The 16,479-nt window shown below is 49.2% G+C and overlaps 1 protein-coding gene across 2 annotated transcripts in view; it reads right to left on the bottom strand.

The window, feature by feature from the left end:
- Positions 1-16,479, bottom strand: part of ASIC2 (acid sensing ion channel subunit 2) — an 828,796-nt gene that overhangs the window by 10,217 nt on the left and 802,100 nt on the right. For both annotated transcript variants that reach the window (XM_036341928.1, XM_036341927.1), the window contains exons 4-5: positions 4,941-5,091; positions 1,518-1,574 (exon numbers count right to left, since the gene is read on the bottom strand). In XM_036341928.1, coding sequence (XP_036197821.1) covers positions 1,518-1,574; positions 4,941-5,091 — 208 coding nt within the window. The remainder of the gene's footprint in view (positions 1-1,517; positions 1,575-4,940; positions 5,092-16,479) is intronic.

The following is a 16,479-nucleotide window of genomic DNA, read 5'->3' on the forward strand; positions in this document are numbered from 1 at the left end:
GGCCACTGCCTCTGAAAGCTGGGCTCTGCGGATTCCCTCTGGGGCTGGCTCCCCATAGCCAATGCCCACCTCCTGTGCCCGCTGGGTTAGGACACAGGCCAAGATTTGCACTCCTTTCTCTAGAGAAGCTGTTCTCAACCTGTGGGTCCTGACCTCTTTGGTGGTTGAACGACCCTTTCACAGGGATCGCCTAAGACCATCCTGCATATCAGATATTTACATTACGATTCATAACAGTAGCAACATTACAGTTATGAAGTAGCAACGAAAACAATTTTATGGTTGGGTCACAACATGAGGAACTGTATTTAAAGGGCCAGAAGGTTGAGAACCACTTCTCTAAAGGCAAACTCCCCACATCCAGGTTCATCTAGTCCAGTGGTTCTCAACCTTGGCTGCACATTAGAATCACCTGGGAATCTTTTTAAAATCCTGATTTCTGGGCCTCATCCTCTGGAAATTCTGTTCCTTTGTTATGGGGTGGGGCCATAACATCAGTAACAAAGAAACAGAATTTCTGGAGGATGAGGCCCAGAAATCAGGATTTTAAAAAGATTCCCAGGTGATTCTAATGTGCAGCCAAGGTTGAGAACCACTGATCTAGTCTCTCCTAGCCTCCCCCAACTCTCCCCTCCCCTCCTCTCCCTCCTCTCCATTTATGACCGGGTGGTTAAAGACAACATTTCCCTCCCTCTTTCCTCTAACCATCTCAGTGTTTCTGGCTGGGTTTTGTTGATGCCTCACTCCAAGGAGAGACTGAGTCTCTGCACACATCGGAAGTCACTGCCTGTCCTCTCACCAGCACACCCCTCGCCTCCGATCCTGGAAGCTCTGGCAGTGTGAGTCAAGAGCTGCCCCCACTTAACTCCAGCAAGTGCAGCTGCCCAAGGCACTCAAGTCCACGCACACTTGGCCTTACCGCTTTCCTCTGCCCCACCTCCTTGGGCTCGCCTGCTTTGGGATAACCTTGGTGGCCTAGCTGTGTGAGCTACCAGCATGTGTGTGTGTGTGTATGTGTGTGTATATGTATGTGTGTGCGTGTGCATGTGCGCGCGCATGTGTGTGTATGTGTGCATGTGTGTGTATGTGTGTGCGTGTGTGTGCGTGCGTGTATGTGTGTGCGTGTGTGTATGTGTGTGCGTGTGTGTGTATGTGTGTGTGTGTGTGTATGTGTGTGTGTGTGTGTGGGGGGGATACTGTCACACTCCCTCTGGGCCCCCCACACCTGTCCTGCATCCTCTCTCGTCTCTGCCCCTCATCTGCATTCCTCAGCACCCCTACCCCCTGACATTCACTGCTCTCTGTCCACCTCTCTGCCTCCTTTCTCTCCCCAGCCCTCATCCACTCGCATCAATTCCCTCCCACCTGCTCTCCACCTCCCTCTCCTGCAGCCATTCCACTCCATCCAGCCTCTCCCCTCACCCTTCCCCATTCCCCCTCCCACCCAACCTTTCTCCTACGCCCAGGAGAGCGCGTCTCAGGCCCTCCCCAGCATTCCACGTGTCCCCAGTACTGACCGAGCGCAGGCTCTGCACACTCCTTGTGCTGCTCGGGGGTACAGAAAGGGGCGTCCCCTGCAAAGAAGAAACACAGGGAGGTACAAAGGCCGCAGCACCTCCCCTCCTGGGGCTGGGGATGGGGGCAGGCAGCGCACCCCTTACAGGCAGGAGCAGCCGTCTGCCACTGGCCAGTCCAAAGGGAGCCCTCGACCAGGGCAGCCTGGGGGCATCGGGAGCAGTGCACCCAGAGCCGGAAGACTGGGTTCCCATCTGTCCTGTGACCATGGGCAGGGACTAGGGGGACCCTCCCGGATGGCTGCACTGGTGATGGGTGAGGAAACCTTGCTGGCTGATCTGCTAGTCGGGGGAGGTGGTAAGCATCTCCTAAGTCCTGGGCGTGGGTCGCTTCCTCCTGAAGGGGGAAGTACTGCAGCCTGCCTTCCCAGGGCACCGGAGTGGCAGTGATGGGGGGGGGGGGCTGTGGACCCTGATCTTGAGGCTCTTCCCACCACACACAGGACTGGGAGAAGGGCTGCTCTGTAAGCGCCTCTTGCTGCACCCTGCATCCCCACCAGTAACTGAGAGGTTAGGGCCAGTGTCCTGGGTGGAATGACTGCTTGCTTTTAGCTCAGGTTCCCTGAGGCAAACCTCACAATCTGAGCAGCAGGCAGGTAACACTAAGTATTGCTCAGCTGTCCTTCCTGGCATCTCTTTGTAGAAGTCCAGGGTCCACTGTTTTCTCTTTTCCCAAGGGCTACAGCGAATGTCCACCTTGATATCTTCCCTCACTATTTCCCCAAACACCCTTTTTCAAGAGCTGAGGGGCTGTTATGCTCCCTCCTTTCATTCATATATATAATCTCCTCACCTGAGGATATTTTTCCATTGATGTTTTAGAGAGAGTGGAAGAGAGAGGGAAAGACAGAGAGAAATATCAATGTGAGATAAACACATCGATTGGTTGCCTCCTTCACGCATCCCAACCAGGGAGCAGCCTGCACCCAAGGTACATGCCCTTGACCGGAATCAAACCGGGGACCCTTTGGTCTGCAGGCTGATGCTCTATCCACCAAGCCAAACCAGCTAGGGCTCTGATAATAATAACTTAATTGATAGTTTTCCTTTTTGCTCTGTCTTCTAGGCAGCTCAGAGGCAATTTTATTTTTTAATTTATTTATAAAATTTTTATTTATTGATTTTTAGAGAGAGAGAGAGGCACTGACTTGTTGTTCCACTTATTGGTGCAGTCATTGGTTGATTCCTATATGTGCCCTCACCAGGGATTGCTGGGGTCCAACCCCAGCGGGTCCAGGGGTCCCCAAAGGCGTAGACGGAGTCGGTGAAGAAGGAATGACACGGAGACAGTGTTCAGTTGATCAGCAGCCTAGCCAGGATCTCCAGCCAAGTTCTGGTCTGGATCTCCAGAGAAGTTCTGCTTAGGATCTCCTGCCAGGGTCTGTGTCCATGTTCTCTTGCTAGGTTCTCCAGCCAGGTTCTCCAGGTTCTCCAGCCAAGTTCTGTAGCCATGTTCCCTCGCTAAGTTCTCCAGCCAGGTTCTGTCCAGGTTCTCCAGCCAGGTTCAGTCACCAGGTTCTAGTCAGGTTCTCTTGCCAATTTCTGTAGTCAGGTTCAGTCCAGGATCTTTTGCCATGTTCTCTCACTAGGTTCTGTCTCTAGGTTCTGAGGTCAGTTTCTGTCCAGGATCTTTTGCCATGTTCTCTCCAGCGAAGTTCTTCTGTCTCTAGAGAATGTTCTGTGTAGGTTCTGTGCCTAGGTTCTGTCTCTCTTGGTTCTGTCTTCTTAGTTCTGTGTTCTAAGCTCTGTATTCTAAGTTCTGTCTCTTGCTGTCTTGTTACATCTGTATTTATACCAGTTGATTCAATCCTATCAATCTCTATTACAAAGGTTAGGGGATTTCTTATCTCCATTCCAGGGAGTAAAGATTATGTAGCTTAAGCATGATTGTTTGTAGTTAAAGTGATTAACTACCCACCTGGCACTTAGTTAAGGAGTTTTATCCCCTCCCTGACTTCAGAGAAAAAATCCCTACCTGGGGAAACAACCTTTCTCAGAGAGGAGACCTTGGTTAAAACACATAGTGCCAAGAAGGTGAGCAAACATTTTAAGAACAGTATGCCATATATGCCAGGTCCTTTGAAACAGCAAGGATGGACTGGCTCCCGGCAAGGGATCAAACCCACAACCTTGGCACATTTGGGACAATGCTCTAACCCAGAGGTCCTCAAACTTTTTAAACAGGGGGCCAGTTCACTGTCCCTCAGACATTCCACACATGCGCACTGCGGGCCCGGGACGAGTCGGCTGCTAAGCAGGACAGGCAGCGGCGGCAAAAACACCCGGGGGCTGGATAAATGTTTTCGGCGGGCCGCACGTGGCCCGCGGGCCGTAGTTTGAGGACCCCTGCACCAACTGAACTACCCGGCCAGGGCTTCAGAGGCAATTTTAAAAATCAAGAATTCTAACCTTAGATTACTAAATAAATTACTGATTATTAATGAAATAATTCAGAAGTTAATTGTGAGGATGTTCATTTCAGCATTGGTTATATTAAAAAACAATCGGTAATGAACTAAATGCCTAATATAAGGATTTCGTTAAATACACTTAAATAAAGCATGCTATAAACATGAAATAGTAGCTGTTAAATACATGAGCAAAATTCCTGGCACATAGTAGGTCTTCAGTCCACAGGGTTTTTGGTTCCTCCTCCCATATGCTAACACAACAACCACTGACTTCTGCAGTTTTAAAAGCATTTTTATGTCTTAGCCTAACTTTTTTTTTTTTTACTTTAAAGATAATGAAGCTGAGAACAGAGAGGTTTAGAAACTTGGGCCAGGACACAAAGCAGGTGAGTGGAGGAACCTGAATTAGAAGCCAAGGCCTCCAGCCCCGGTCCTCCTCCCTGCCCTCTGCAGCCCCACTCCCTCTGCAAGACCGCCTCTGACAAGCCGACCGCCTCTGATGAGATGGCCACATGCACTGTAAGTATGACACCGGAAATATCAGCACCGGCATGTGCAGGCGGGCTGGTGGACTTTTGCTTCATTTGAAAGAGTGCTGGACTTTTGGGTTCAGGAAGGGGAATATCTGGATGAAAGCAACACACATCAGGATGTGTGAACACGGACCACACGAGGAAGCAACGATTGCACGCCTCCAAATATCTGGACACAGCAAACAGTTAGCAAACATCTCAAACACTGGGAGGAATGTTCTCCAAACATCTGGAAGCTTCAGGACCCCAGGGAGCTGCCTCGGTTGCTAGAGTGGGATGTTTCTGCCTGCTCTCTACATGTCTGGGCACCAAATAACACCCCTTTGGATGCTCGTGGAGCGGGGGAAGTGTTTCTCATTAGGGTGAGAAATGCAAAGAAGGCCCCAGGCGGTCCCCTGTGGCCGCTCCTCCCTGGCACTGACCTGGCATGTGGACCATGCGGCAGTTGCAATTCTCCACGATGTAGCGGGTCTCACAGTCGATCCTACAGGCGGTGATGCTGTAAACAGGAAAGAAGTCGAGTCCCATCTCTGAGGATCGGCACTCGCCCCACGGAGGCGGCAGGTATGTGAGCTGCAAGACAGGAAGAAGGGGCAACAGTCAGCCCTGGAGGTTCAGCCTTGATGGACTCAGCGCCTCCTTCACTCACTTACTCATTCAACCAACAATTACTGAGCAACTAATTCATGACAATCTAGACTCCACTGACCTCACATGCCTTCAACATCTGGCTCTAACATTAATATTCTTATCTCCTGTCTTATGAACCTTCCCAGAAATGCAGATCTTCACAGAGCCTTTTACACATGCTGCATCTTGTCACTTCCACACTTTGCCATCTCCCATCTCTTGGAAATTCTACCCTCCAGAGCTGGAGGAGGGTTTGGGATGAAATGGCTTTCGGCATACACAGTGTTGTTTATGATCCTTGGCCCTGGCTAGAGCAGCTCTCCAGTGCCAGCTGTGGACAAACTCCTTTGGGGACCGTGTCCCTTATTCTCCGAGGCCCAATGACTGCAAACTGTTCTGACACCTATGGCACTTGCCTGCTGGGGATGAAGAGAGTGAAGGATGAAGGAACTAATGGTTGGTGAGCACTTACTGTGTTAAGCCCCAAGCCAAATCCTTTACATCTTAAAAAAATTTTAAGAATAAAAAATACAATAAAATGCACACATGTCCAGCATACAGTTCAACAAGTTCTGAAAAAATCTACACATCTATGTAACTACCACTTCAAGAAAGAATAAGACATTTTTGCCCTGGGTTAGAGTATCGTTCCGATAAGCCAAGGTTGTAGGTTCACTCTCTGGTCAGGGCACATAGAAGAATCGACCAATGAATGCATAAACAAGTGGAACAACAAATGGATGTTTCTCTCTCTCAAATCAATAAATTAAAAAAGATATAGGATATTTTTAATTACCTTAGAAAGTTCCTTCCTATCCCTTTCCAGTCAACCCCCACCTGCCCGGGCAATCGCTGTTAGGGATTCTATCACCATAGGTTGGCTTCGCCTCTTCTCAAATTTCATATAGACGAAGACTTACACTACGTGCTCTTTTGTGTCTGGCTTCTTTAGCTCAACAAAATGTCTTTCACACAGAGTAAACTTCAAGACAAAGATACTGCATGAGATAGAGAGGGTTATTTTCACAGTAACAGGATCAACCATCGAGAGGACACGGGAAGGCCAGGGAGGGTTGGGGGGCAGGAGGGAGAGGGGTAAGAGATCAACTGAAGGACTTGTATGCATGCATATAAGCATAACCAATGGACATAAGACACTGGGGGGTAGGGGAGGCCAGGGGATTGTCAAGGGCGGGGGGAAAAAAAGGACACATATGTAATACCCTTTGTAATACTTTAAGCAATAAAACAATTTTTTTAAAAAAGAGGACATAATCATTCTAAATACGTATTGCCCAACGATAAGTCTCAAAAATATGTGAAGCCCCGGCCGGTGTCTTCAAGTCTGTGTTCACTTACTGTGTCCTACCCAATGGTTTTAAATTCCAGGTCATTGCATTGTTCAGTTTCAGGTTGACTTTTTAAAAAAGTTTCCATATCTTGCCCCCCAATCTCTCATTATTTACATCTCTTTCTGCAATTATTTAACGTGTTTATCATTGTTATGTTAAAGTTGTTGTTTTCTAAATTCCAAATTGGGTTATATGTGGCTCTGTTTCTACTAGTTGTTTATTTTTCTCTTCACATCTTGCCTCGTTCTTCATGTGTAGAGTAGGTTTTGATTGTATGGCGAAGGACACGTCGTTTTTTGTTGTATGCTGGACACTGTAGATCACTGCAGTGGCTCCAGGTCAGTTATCTTCCACTGAACAGCATTGAGTGAATCGCTTTGATTTTGTGAAGGTGCTGTTTCGGCTTTGTATAAGAATGGGTGTAATATTTTTGTTTTTCCCTTAGTCCTGGACTATAGCCCTTAGTCGTGGAATGTGATGTTAACTCCTAAGGTCTGACACTTCTGGGATTTGAATGGAAAGCCTGAGATGGATACTTATCAAGTGTAACTTGGTGGGACCTGAATGACAAAGTCTGATTTCCCTGCACTGGCAGCTGCTGAGATTACTGCCCAGCTCTTTCACCTGTAGTCCTGGGCTTCTTGGAGTGCCACCCCTATCCATATGAAGTTCAAGGTTCAGTCTATGATTTTAGGGAAGTTTATAGAAACACTTTGGAGCTCCCTCTCTGTGGATTCCACCTTTCTAGGATCTTTCTTCCCCCAAATTTTCAACCTTTCTGGCAATCATGAACCATGAACTCTGTCTTGTGCCTTTTAAAAAGATTATGCTTTTATTGATTTTTTTTTAGAGAGAAAGGAAGGGAAAGGGAGAGATAGAAACATCGATCTGAGAGAGAAACACTGATCGACTGCCTTCTGCACGCCCCGTACTTGGGACCGAGCCTGCACACCGGACATGTGCTCTGACTGGGAGTCGAACTGTGACCTCTCGGTGCATGGGATGATGCTCATTCCACTCAGCCACAGCAGCCAGGCAGACTTGGGCCTTTTTAAACGTAATGACTGCTACTTCCTGCTCGAGCTCTACTCCAATATTCCCTTAGAACCTGACCTGCCCTCCAGGGAGAAGTCAGATAAATTAATATGTATTTCACCCAGTGCAGGTCCCTAGCCTCAAGGGCTGAATACCCTCCAGGTCCTGCCTGCTTTAGTCCCATCAAATAGCATTTTAAAATATCTTGTCCAAAGTTTATAATTCCTAGTTCCAGGAGGCTTAGCCTGATATAAGCTAGCCCACCATTACGGAGAACCCCAAGTCTCCACACTCATTCAGCATTCATAGGACTCCTTGGAGGGAGATGTTCCTGTGCTCGTTTTATTAACGAGGCACCTGAGTGACAGAAAGGTTAAGTAGCCTGTTCAAGATCACACACCTTGTCAGTGGCAGAGCCAGCCTATGGTCCCGGGGATTTCTGGCTCCAACCTTGCACCTGTCACACGATACTACATTGTCTCTGCAGGAAATCGGTGGGAGGGAGGGAGAAGCACGCCAGGGAGGACTTCTCAGAGCTCTCCTCTTTTGTTTTGATCTAATGGCTGCTTTCTTCTTCCCTTTTCCCCATGTAGGTTTGCTTTACTATCTCCTCTTTCTTTGGAGTGCATAAGTTGACCAGGCCTTTGCCCAGATTTCCTGTATGACTTTGGATAATTCACTGCTCTCCTGGCAATCTCAGTTTCCCCACCTGTAAATAGGAAGGACTTAAGGGTAGATGTTCGATGATTAGAATGCATTAGGTCTCCTACGCTGCTCAATACTGGGTCCATAAGCACACTAATTGGATTTGGGAAGGACCAACAGTGACTTTTGGCAAAGCTGGAGTGTGTGTCTAAAATGATGAATATTAACTGTGGGGGCTACTCATTTCTTTTTCTTCCACTAAAACAGGTTCCCACAGTGGGTGGACCAAGCATGGCGCTGGTGAGGCTCTGGTGATGAGCCAAGGTCTGCTCAGGGTCAACCACTTCCCTTTTTCTGGCTGAGGTCATGATTCAGAGCCCACGACCACCCTGCTGTAGCTGGCTCGTCACCTGTCCCGTCAGCTTTTCTGAAGCCTCACACACCACAGCAGCTGGGAAATTGCAGCGTGTACAGTATCGACTCGTGCTTGCCAGTGAGTGTCTGAAAGCGGGTTGGAGTATTTGTTTATCCGGGGCCGGCAATGCCTCCGGGGGACCCCGCAGCACTGTCTTCAAATATCCAAAGGGCTGTCTCGGGGAAGAAGAATTCCATTTGTTTCCGGGTACCCCAAGGGAAAGACTGACTCAGAATCGTTGCAATCAGGGAAGTGGGGAGCACGATAGTGTTTATGATGCTGCAAGTGCTGGGATAGGCACATTACACACGTGACCGTATTTAATCTTAAAGAAGGAACAACTCAGGCTCAACTTTCTAACCTCCCGCATGATTCCATAATAAAAGCATCATCTCGAGAGTAAGTTCCCCATCACGAGGGGTGGTGTTCAAGCAGAAGCTACTCACTACCTGGCTGGGGTGGGAAGAGAGAGATTCAAGCATTGGGTACCCAGGGAATGAAATGACTTCTAAAGTCGCTTAAGCCCCTTATGTTTAATCATAGACCTTAAATCTATTATTTGATTTAAGAACTAGAGGCAGTGGAATGAGCCAGGCAGAACCCCCCCTCCATTCTTTCATGAACTATCTGTGTGACTTTGGGTAAACGTCACAGCCCCCTGCGCCCATCCCCAGCATTTAGTCCCATCTGATTAAATAAGTTCAGTGCCCAGCAGCTAGTAGGTACTCACCAAGTCTGAGCTCCCATCCCCTTTCTCTAATAAACTTTCATGTTTTCCCACCCTTTCATTCATTCAACAAATAGCCCAGCTCCACCTCTGCTCTCCTCACAAGTTGGTTCTACAGACCAGCAAATCTCCCGCCTTGTTTGGTATCAAGTTACTTTGACTTGGGTCTATTATGAGAAGGATTCCTACTAATTCAGGCGTCCAAGGTGGCACCAGGCAGCTGGATCTCGGGGTCGAGCTGGGAGAGACCTGGGCTGGAGATGGATGTGTGGGGAGCTTCGGTGTATAATGAAGCTGTGGGTGGCGGAGCCACCCAGGGAGAGAGGGGAGATGCCCAGGATTGAGCCTTGACAGGTGCCTGCGTTTGCTTGACAGCTCGTCCTCCCTTACCCGTTTTTTCCATTGTGCCGTGAAAGTGGTTGGTGGCTTTCGATAATTGCTTAAATTTATGAACTGAATAAAGAAGGCAGAACTTTTGTGACTGAGTACTCCGGCGTTTGCCTTTCATTGCTCCACTGTTTTGAGGCTTCTCTCTACAGTCCTTTCACTTTATCACTAGAAGCTGGGGTTTGCTTCCTTGGCATGCGGTGCTGGTCCTCAGCCACCGGCACTCCCAGCCTCTCCCAGCCCACAGATCCCGAGGCGGCCAGCAGGTGGCGCTGCAGTTAGCATAGCTGCCCAAGGCCTGCCTGCAGTCTGAGCTGCCCCAAGGGAGGAAGCCATAGGCCCTTGCCAAGCTCACTTGGCCTTTTCCTTGTGTCTGCAGCCCACTCTCGGAGGCCTTGGCTGGATGCTGCTGCTGCTGCTGTGTGGGGTGATGCTGAGAAGATGATGAAACTGCATGAGCATATATTCATTCTGCTCCTGGAAAGGTTAGGAAAGGCATGAGGGAGACAGGGAGAGATGCCCACCTACCTCACCTGATGCCCGCCTGGCTCTTTTGTGATGGCAGCCACTTGGCCTCTTGCTTCAGTGATGGCACAAGGTGCCCACCTGGACCCAATCACTTTAGGCTCGGGGGTACCCCTGCAGGCTCCTTTCTGGGCCAGGTCAGGGTCTTCGTCCTGGTCTGCCTGGCTTCCTCCTCTTCCTCACTTACCCACCTGGCCGAGATCCTGGCCCCTGTGTGCCGAGAGCAGCCAGGCTAGGAGCACATGCTCTGTGGTCAGACCCAGCTGGGTTCCAATCCTGGCTCTGCCACTTACTTAGCGGGGGACCTGGAGCAGGTGGCTGGGCCTCTCCGAACCCTTCTCTCTGCACAAGAATCGCCCTGAGGTATTCGCTACTTCAGAGGCTACCAGTTTTGAACTTGAGGTGTGTGTGACCCAGCGGTCACCCTTGGCTGACACCTTCCGGCCTCTGTTTGGTCATAGGGACAGGACGTGAGAGCAGGCCATTGTTAAGCTCCACAGAAAGCCTCTTGCCCGGGGCCTTAGGACACATGGAAGATGCCAGAAAGTGCTGGAGGAGGGTCTGCATCAGAGTACAGCTCCCTCCCCTCGCCCAGTCCTAGTCCCTCTCCCCGTTTCGCTCTCCTCATGGCTTTGCTACCTTTTCCAGAATCGACATCTTCTCAAGTATTTTCCCAAGGGAAGGCAGCTCTAGAGGAACCGTCATGTTGGTGCCCACGGGCTCTGTGAGGTGGGCTCGGCACCGAATCCCATGAGTCCCAGACCAGCTGAGGGCTAGGTTTTCCTGTGTGATGTTGGGCATGCCACACAACGTCTCCGGGCTTCTCTGTCTCACCTGTAAGGGGTGGGGTCTGAAGGGTACTGTGCTCTGAGAGGCCCCAGGTTCCCTTCTGAGGTCCCCCTGCTGTGTCCTGGGATCCCTCCCACTCACCCCATTTTCCCACCTTCCACTGCAATGCAAACTTCTGCCTTGCCCGCCCCGCTGGACTAGAAACCAGAGCCTGCTTTTTAAGCCATAATTTTCAGTTTGATGTTTTTATTGCATCCTGCCGAGTGATTTAAGCATGTTCACAAATGATTATATTGTGCTGTTTTTAAACAATGTTAAAATCAAATCAAATCCTAAAGTCAAACCCACAAATCCGTTGGTAACACAGGCAGCAAAGGAGTCTCAGGGGAGACATGTCCTTGTAGGTCGCACAGAAACAGAGAAGCAACCCATTCCCCTCCCCTTCCCGTCTCTGCCAGCTTCAGGGAGAGTTCAACCCACAAGGTCAAAGCAGAAGAGACGGCATCAGGAAGAAGCTCAAGTCATCGTAAAAGACTGAAATATGGCCCCTTTCAGTCCCCACAAGGGCCCCGAGAGAACAGGACCATTTGCCCTAAAGACGGGCTGTGGACTGATTGAGGGCATAGACACGGCTGGCGTTTACTGACCCTTAGCAAGCACTGTGCGTGCTCTATGTCCTTGATCCTCACAGCCACCTCAGGGGCTGGCACTTCTAGGATCTCTGTTGTGTGTCTGGGAGCCTGGGGCATTGAAGTGACTCTGGTCATGGACGAGCTGGATGGGAACCCAGCAGGCTACACCTTTAATAACTACCTGCACTGCCTGCACGAAAAAAGGATCTACCCTGGGTTGTGGTCTGCAGGAAGCAGAGGGAGTTACTGAGTGGGAGGGAGAGATAGGAACATGTGCTCTTCAGACCCTGATATGGGAAATACTAGTCCTACACAGGTTCATAGAACAGTTTATCCTCATGACAACCTTACCAGTTAAATTTTATTACCCCGTTTTATTGATGAGCAAACCTTGGTAACTTGCCCAACACCACACGGCCAAGAAGCAGGAGAGGCAGGATTCTAACCTGGTTCTGTCCAGCTGCAAGGCTCCTTCCTGATGGGGGTCAGGAGATGATCTTCCTCCCTCCCTCCCTCCCTCCCTCCCTTCCTCCCTCCCTCCCTCCCTCCCTTTCTCCTCTTCCTCCTCCTCCTCTTCTTCTTCCTCTTCCTCCTTCTCTTCCTCTTTTCTTCCTTATTTAATTCTTTATTGTTGAAAATTTTACATGTCTCCTTTCCCCCCATTTACCTCTCCCGCCCACTCCTGCCCCCTGGCACATGCCCCCACCCCCTATTGTCTGTGTCCATTGGCCATGCTCATATGTGTGGATACAAGCCCTTTGGTTGATCTCTCACCCCACCTCCCAACCCTCCCCTGCCTTTCCTTTGAGTTTTGACAGTCTGTTTGATGCTTCTATGTCTCTGTATCTATTTTTGTTCATCAGTTTATGTTCATTATATTCCACAAGTGAATGAGATCATGTGATATTTATCTTTCTCTGACTGGCTTATTTTGCTTAGCATAATGCTCTCCAGGTCCATCCACGCTGTTGCAAATGGTAAGAGTTCTTTCTTTTTTTACTGCAGTATAGTATTCCATTGTGTAGATGCACCACAGTTTTCTAATCCACTCATCTGCTGATGGGCACTTAGGCTGTTTCCAAATCTTAGCTATTATAAATTGTGCTGCTTATGAACATAGGGGTGCAAATGTCCTTTCTGATTGGTGTTTCTGATTTCTTGGGATATATTCCTAGAAGTGGGATTGCTGAGATGAATGGGAGTTCCATTTTTAATTTTTGGAGGAAACTCCATACCGTTCTCCACAGTGGCTGCACCAGTCTGCATTCCCACCAGCAGGGCACAAGGGTTCCTTTTTCTCTACATCCTCTCCAGCACTTTTCGTTTGTTGATTTGTTGGTGATAGCCAGTCTGACAGGTGTGAGATGGTACCTCATTGTCGTTTTGATTTGCATCTGATAATTAGTGACTTTGAGCATGTCTCTTGTCCTTCTGTATGTCCACTTTGAAAAAGTGTCTATTTAGGTCCTTTGCCCATTTTTTTGATTGGATTTTTATCTTCCTTTTGTTAAGTTGTGTGAATTCCCTATAAATTTTGGAGATTAAACCCTTATCTGATGTAATATTGGCAAATGTGTTCTCCCATGTGGCGTGCTCTCGTTTTGTTGATGGTTTCTTTTGCGGTGCAGAAGCTTTTTATTTTGATGTAGTCCCATTTGTTTATTTTCTCCTTAGTTTCCTTTGCCCTAGGAGCTGTATCGGTAAAGATATTGCTACGACATATGTCTGATATTTTGCTGCCTACGGATTCTTCTAAGATTTTTATGGTTGCCCATCTGACGTTCAAGTCTTTTATTTTGAATTTAGTTTTGTGGATGGTGTAAGTTGGTGGTCTAGTTTCATTTTTTTGCATGCATCTGTCCAATTTTCCCAATACAATTTATTGAAGAGACTGTCTTGACTCTTTTGTATGCTCTTGCCTCCTTTGTCAAATATTAATTGAGCCGTAATGGCTTGGGCCGATTTCTGGGGTCTCTGTTCTGTTCAGGAGGTGTTCTATCTCGGCTCCGCTGTTACCCCGCTGTCCTCTTTAGGCGGACTCAGCTTCTTCATCAGCAGCATCTGGGTTCAGGCTAGATAACCTAATGTAGTGTAGGTGGTGGTCTATAAGGCAAACCAGGTGACTGCCCCTCCTGCCCCAATTCTGGGCACATGGCAGACATCACCAGTCAATCACAGATTACAGTCTTAGACATATCTAAATACTGCCATTTGCTTGAAATTGAAATGTATTTTGGGAGGCCTCATCTGTAGAACCCATTAAACTAGACATGCTTAAGTATTCACATATGCCAGATAAAAATTATGATGTACTAATACAGACTGAGACTGCCTGGCAAGAACAACCACCCAACCTGCCCCTGTGTGTGGGAGCATCCGAGACTGGTGTTGGCACCATCTGGACCAGGATTTACCCAATCAGGATTCTGTGCTGAGATCACAGACGAGTTGCTTGTTGTGCTGGCTGGACACTAAGTAGTAGTAGCTGATGCAGCACTTTAACAAGCAACGGAAATCAATTTAGAAAGTGAATTACCCATGGTTTGTGACTAATAATAAAATAATTAGGTTATATCCATTGCAATAAGGTCCATGAGTGGAGAGAATATAACAAGAACAGAAAATGTTTATACAAAAGAGCAACAGGATTTTTTTTGAAAGGCTATGACTTGCCTCATTCTAACATTACTTTCACCTGAGGCCTTGCTGGCTCCGGGTATTGAAGCTCTACAAGAACCCTTCCAGTTTTGGTGTCATGGGGCAGCCTTTGCAGCTTTATTTCCATCCATTCATCCATCCACCCACCATCCACCATCCATCCATCCACCCATCCATCTAGCCATTTACCCATCTATCCATCCACCCATCCATCTATACATTCATCCATCCATCCACCATCCATCCATCTATCCATCTATCCACTCATCTATTCATCCATCCACCCACCATCCACCCATCCATCTATCCATTCACCCATCCATCTATCCATCCATCCATCCACCCACCATCCACCATCCATCCACCCATCCATCTATCCATTCACCCATCCATCCACCCACACATCCATCTGTCCATTCACCCATCCATCTATCCACCCATCCATCCATCCATCCATCCACTTATTCATTTACCCATTCACCCATCCACCACTCACCCATCCATCTATCCACTATCCACTCACCCACCTCCCGTGTCCAATAAACATTTATTTAGCACCTAATCTGTTCTAGGAACACTGCTAGGAACTGAGGCTATAAAGATGAATAAGATGTGGTTCCTACAACCACGAACGGGGCTCCCTGTCTAGAAAGAACAGGCATGCACACAACAAAGCGAGTGCTCTAATGGGGTAACCAGGTACAGGATGGGGGGAGGCAGTGAGGAGGCCTGGCTAGACCAACTTGGAGGGGCGGGGATCAGAAAATACTTTATGGAGAGTGGTCACCTTTCAGCTGAGTCTAGAATGACAATGTCGTTCATTTCAATAGGCAGATCAGGTGTGGGAAGGGTGCTCTGGATCGAGGGAACTGCCGGGGCAAAGGTGTGGAGGTAAAGAGTGGCCTGGCCTGGAGGGGGAGCCTCTGGCAGCACAGACTGTGCTGGGTGCAGCGCTCAGTGTGTAGGGAGCAACCCCAGGTGACTGAAGAATCCTCTGTGATTGTGATCGTGACACCTGCACCTTGCGGCAAATATACATCCCCCGCAGGAAACAGCCCTGCTAACCTCCTGCCCGCCCCCATCCCCGCCCCTGCCCAGCGGAAGGCTGCCTTGCGGGAGTTTTCAGCGTGTCTGTGCATGCCGACGCATCATTATAATCACATCTCCATCCGGACACAATTTCTTGGGCAAGTGTTGGCGGCGCTGCTGGCGGTGTGTTCTCAGCAAATTGCCTGGGTGTGTGATTTGTTGGTGGAAACAGGGAGAAGGAAGTGTTGCAGAGATGCTGGTGGGGAGGCGGCCTCACGCCTGGGAATGAACTTGGAGTCATGCAGTCCTAGCTTGGCCGCTTACTCACAGGCTGATGTGGGCCAGGCACTGCGCGGTTTTCTTCACTCCTTCCAGCCCTGCGTCAGCCTCTCTCTTTGTCTTTTCCTGTCCAGGGCCCAGGCAGGTTCTCCCCCTGACTTGTCAGTCCTGTGGGGGCCCTCATGATAAGGTGCTGGGGACGACATTCACACTTTAGTCAGAGTGAGTGGAACGTCTGGCTGTTGTGCACTCTACACCCTGCACAGCTGTGCACAGCAACTCCGAAATGGTTCAACAGCATAGAGAGAGGTCAGTCCTACGGCCCCTTCCAGACTCCAGTCGAAGATGCCCAGGGGTAGACCAAGGGATTTTCTTAGAAATGCAACCAGAAGGAAAAGAAAAAAGGAGGAAGAGGAGGGAAGGAAGGGCAGGGCAGAGATGCAGTCTAGAACCCAAATGGCCCCTTTCCAACTGGCAGAGCTGAAAGTGTGGGTCAGAGAAAGGGACCAGGGTGTGGGCATCAGGTAGTTTCCCTGAGTGGTGGGGGCAGCACTTTAACAATTTCATGCCCAACCCTCCATCAGGGGCCTCTGAAAGCCCAGTGAGGGCATCGGAAGGAGGCACAGTGTCCTCTCCCCCTAGGGATCCCCTGCTGCGGCAGCAGGCCCGCGGAGCAGACCCCACTCGGAGCCCACATCCAGGAGCCAGATGAACTTGCAGCCTGGGCTGGTGACACTGTTGCAGCCCCCGAGCCTGAGATGGCCCAGCGTGGGGGCCCTGTGTGCTCAGAGCAGTTGCCACAACATGCATCTTTTATGACCCCCTTCCTGTTGGTTTTCAGTGGGGATGGCAGTGGCA

The sequence above is a fragment of the Myotis myotis genome, unplaced genomic scaffold, assembly GCF_014108235.1.
Source record: "Myotis myotis isolate mMyoMyo1 unplaced genomic scaffold, mMyoMyo1.p scaffold_m19_p_17, whole genome shotgun sequence".
Lineage (NCBI taxonomy): Eukaryota > Metazoa > Chordata > Mammalia > Chiroptera > Vespertilionidae > Myotis > Myotis myotis.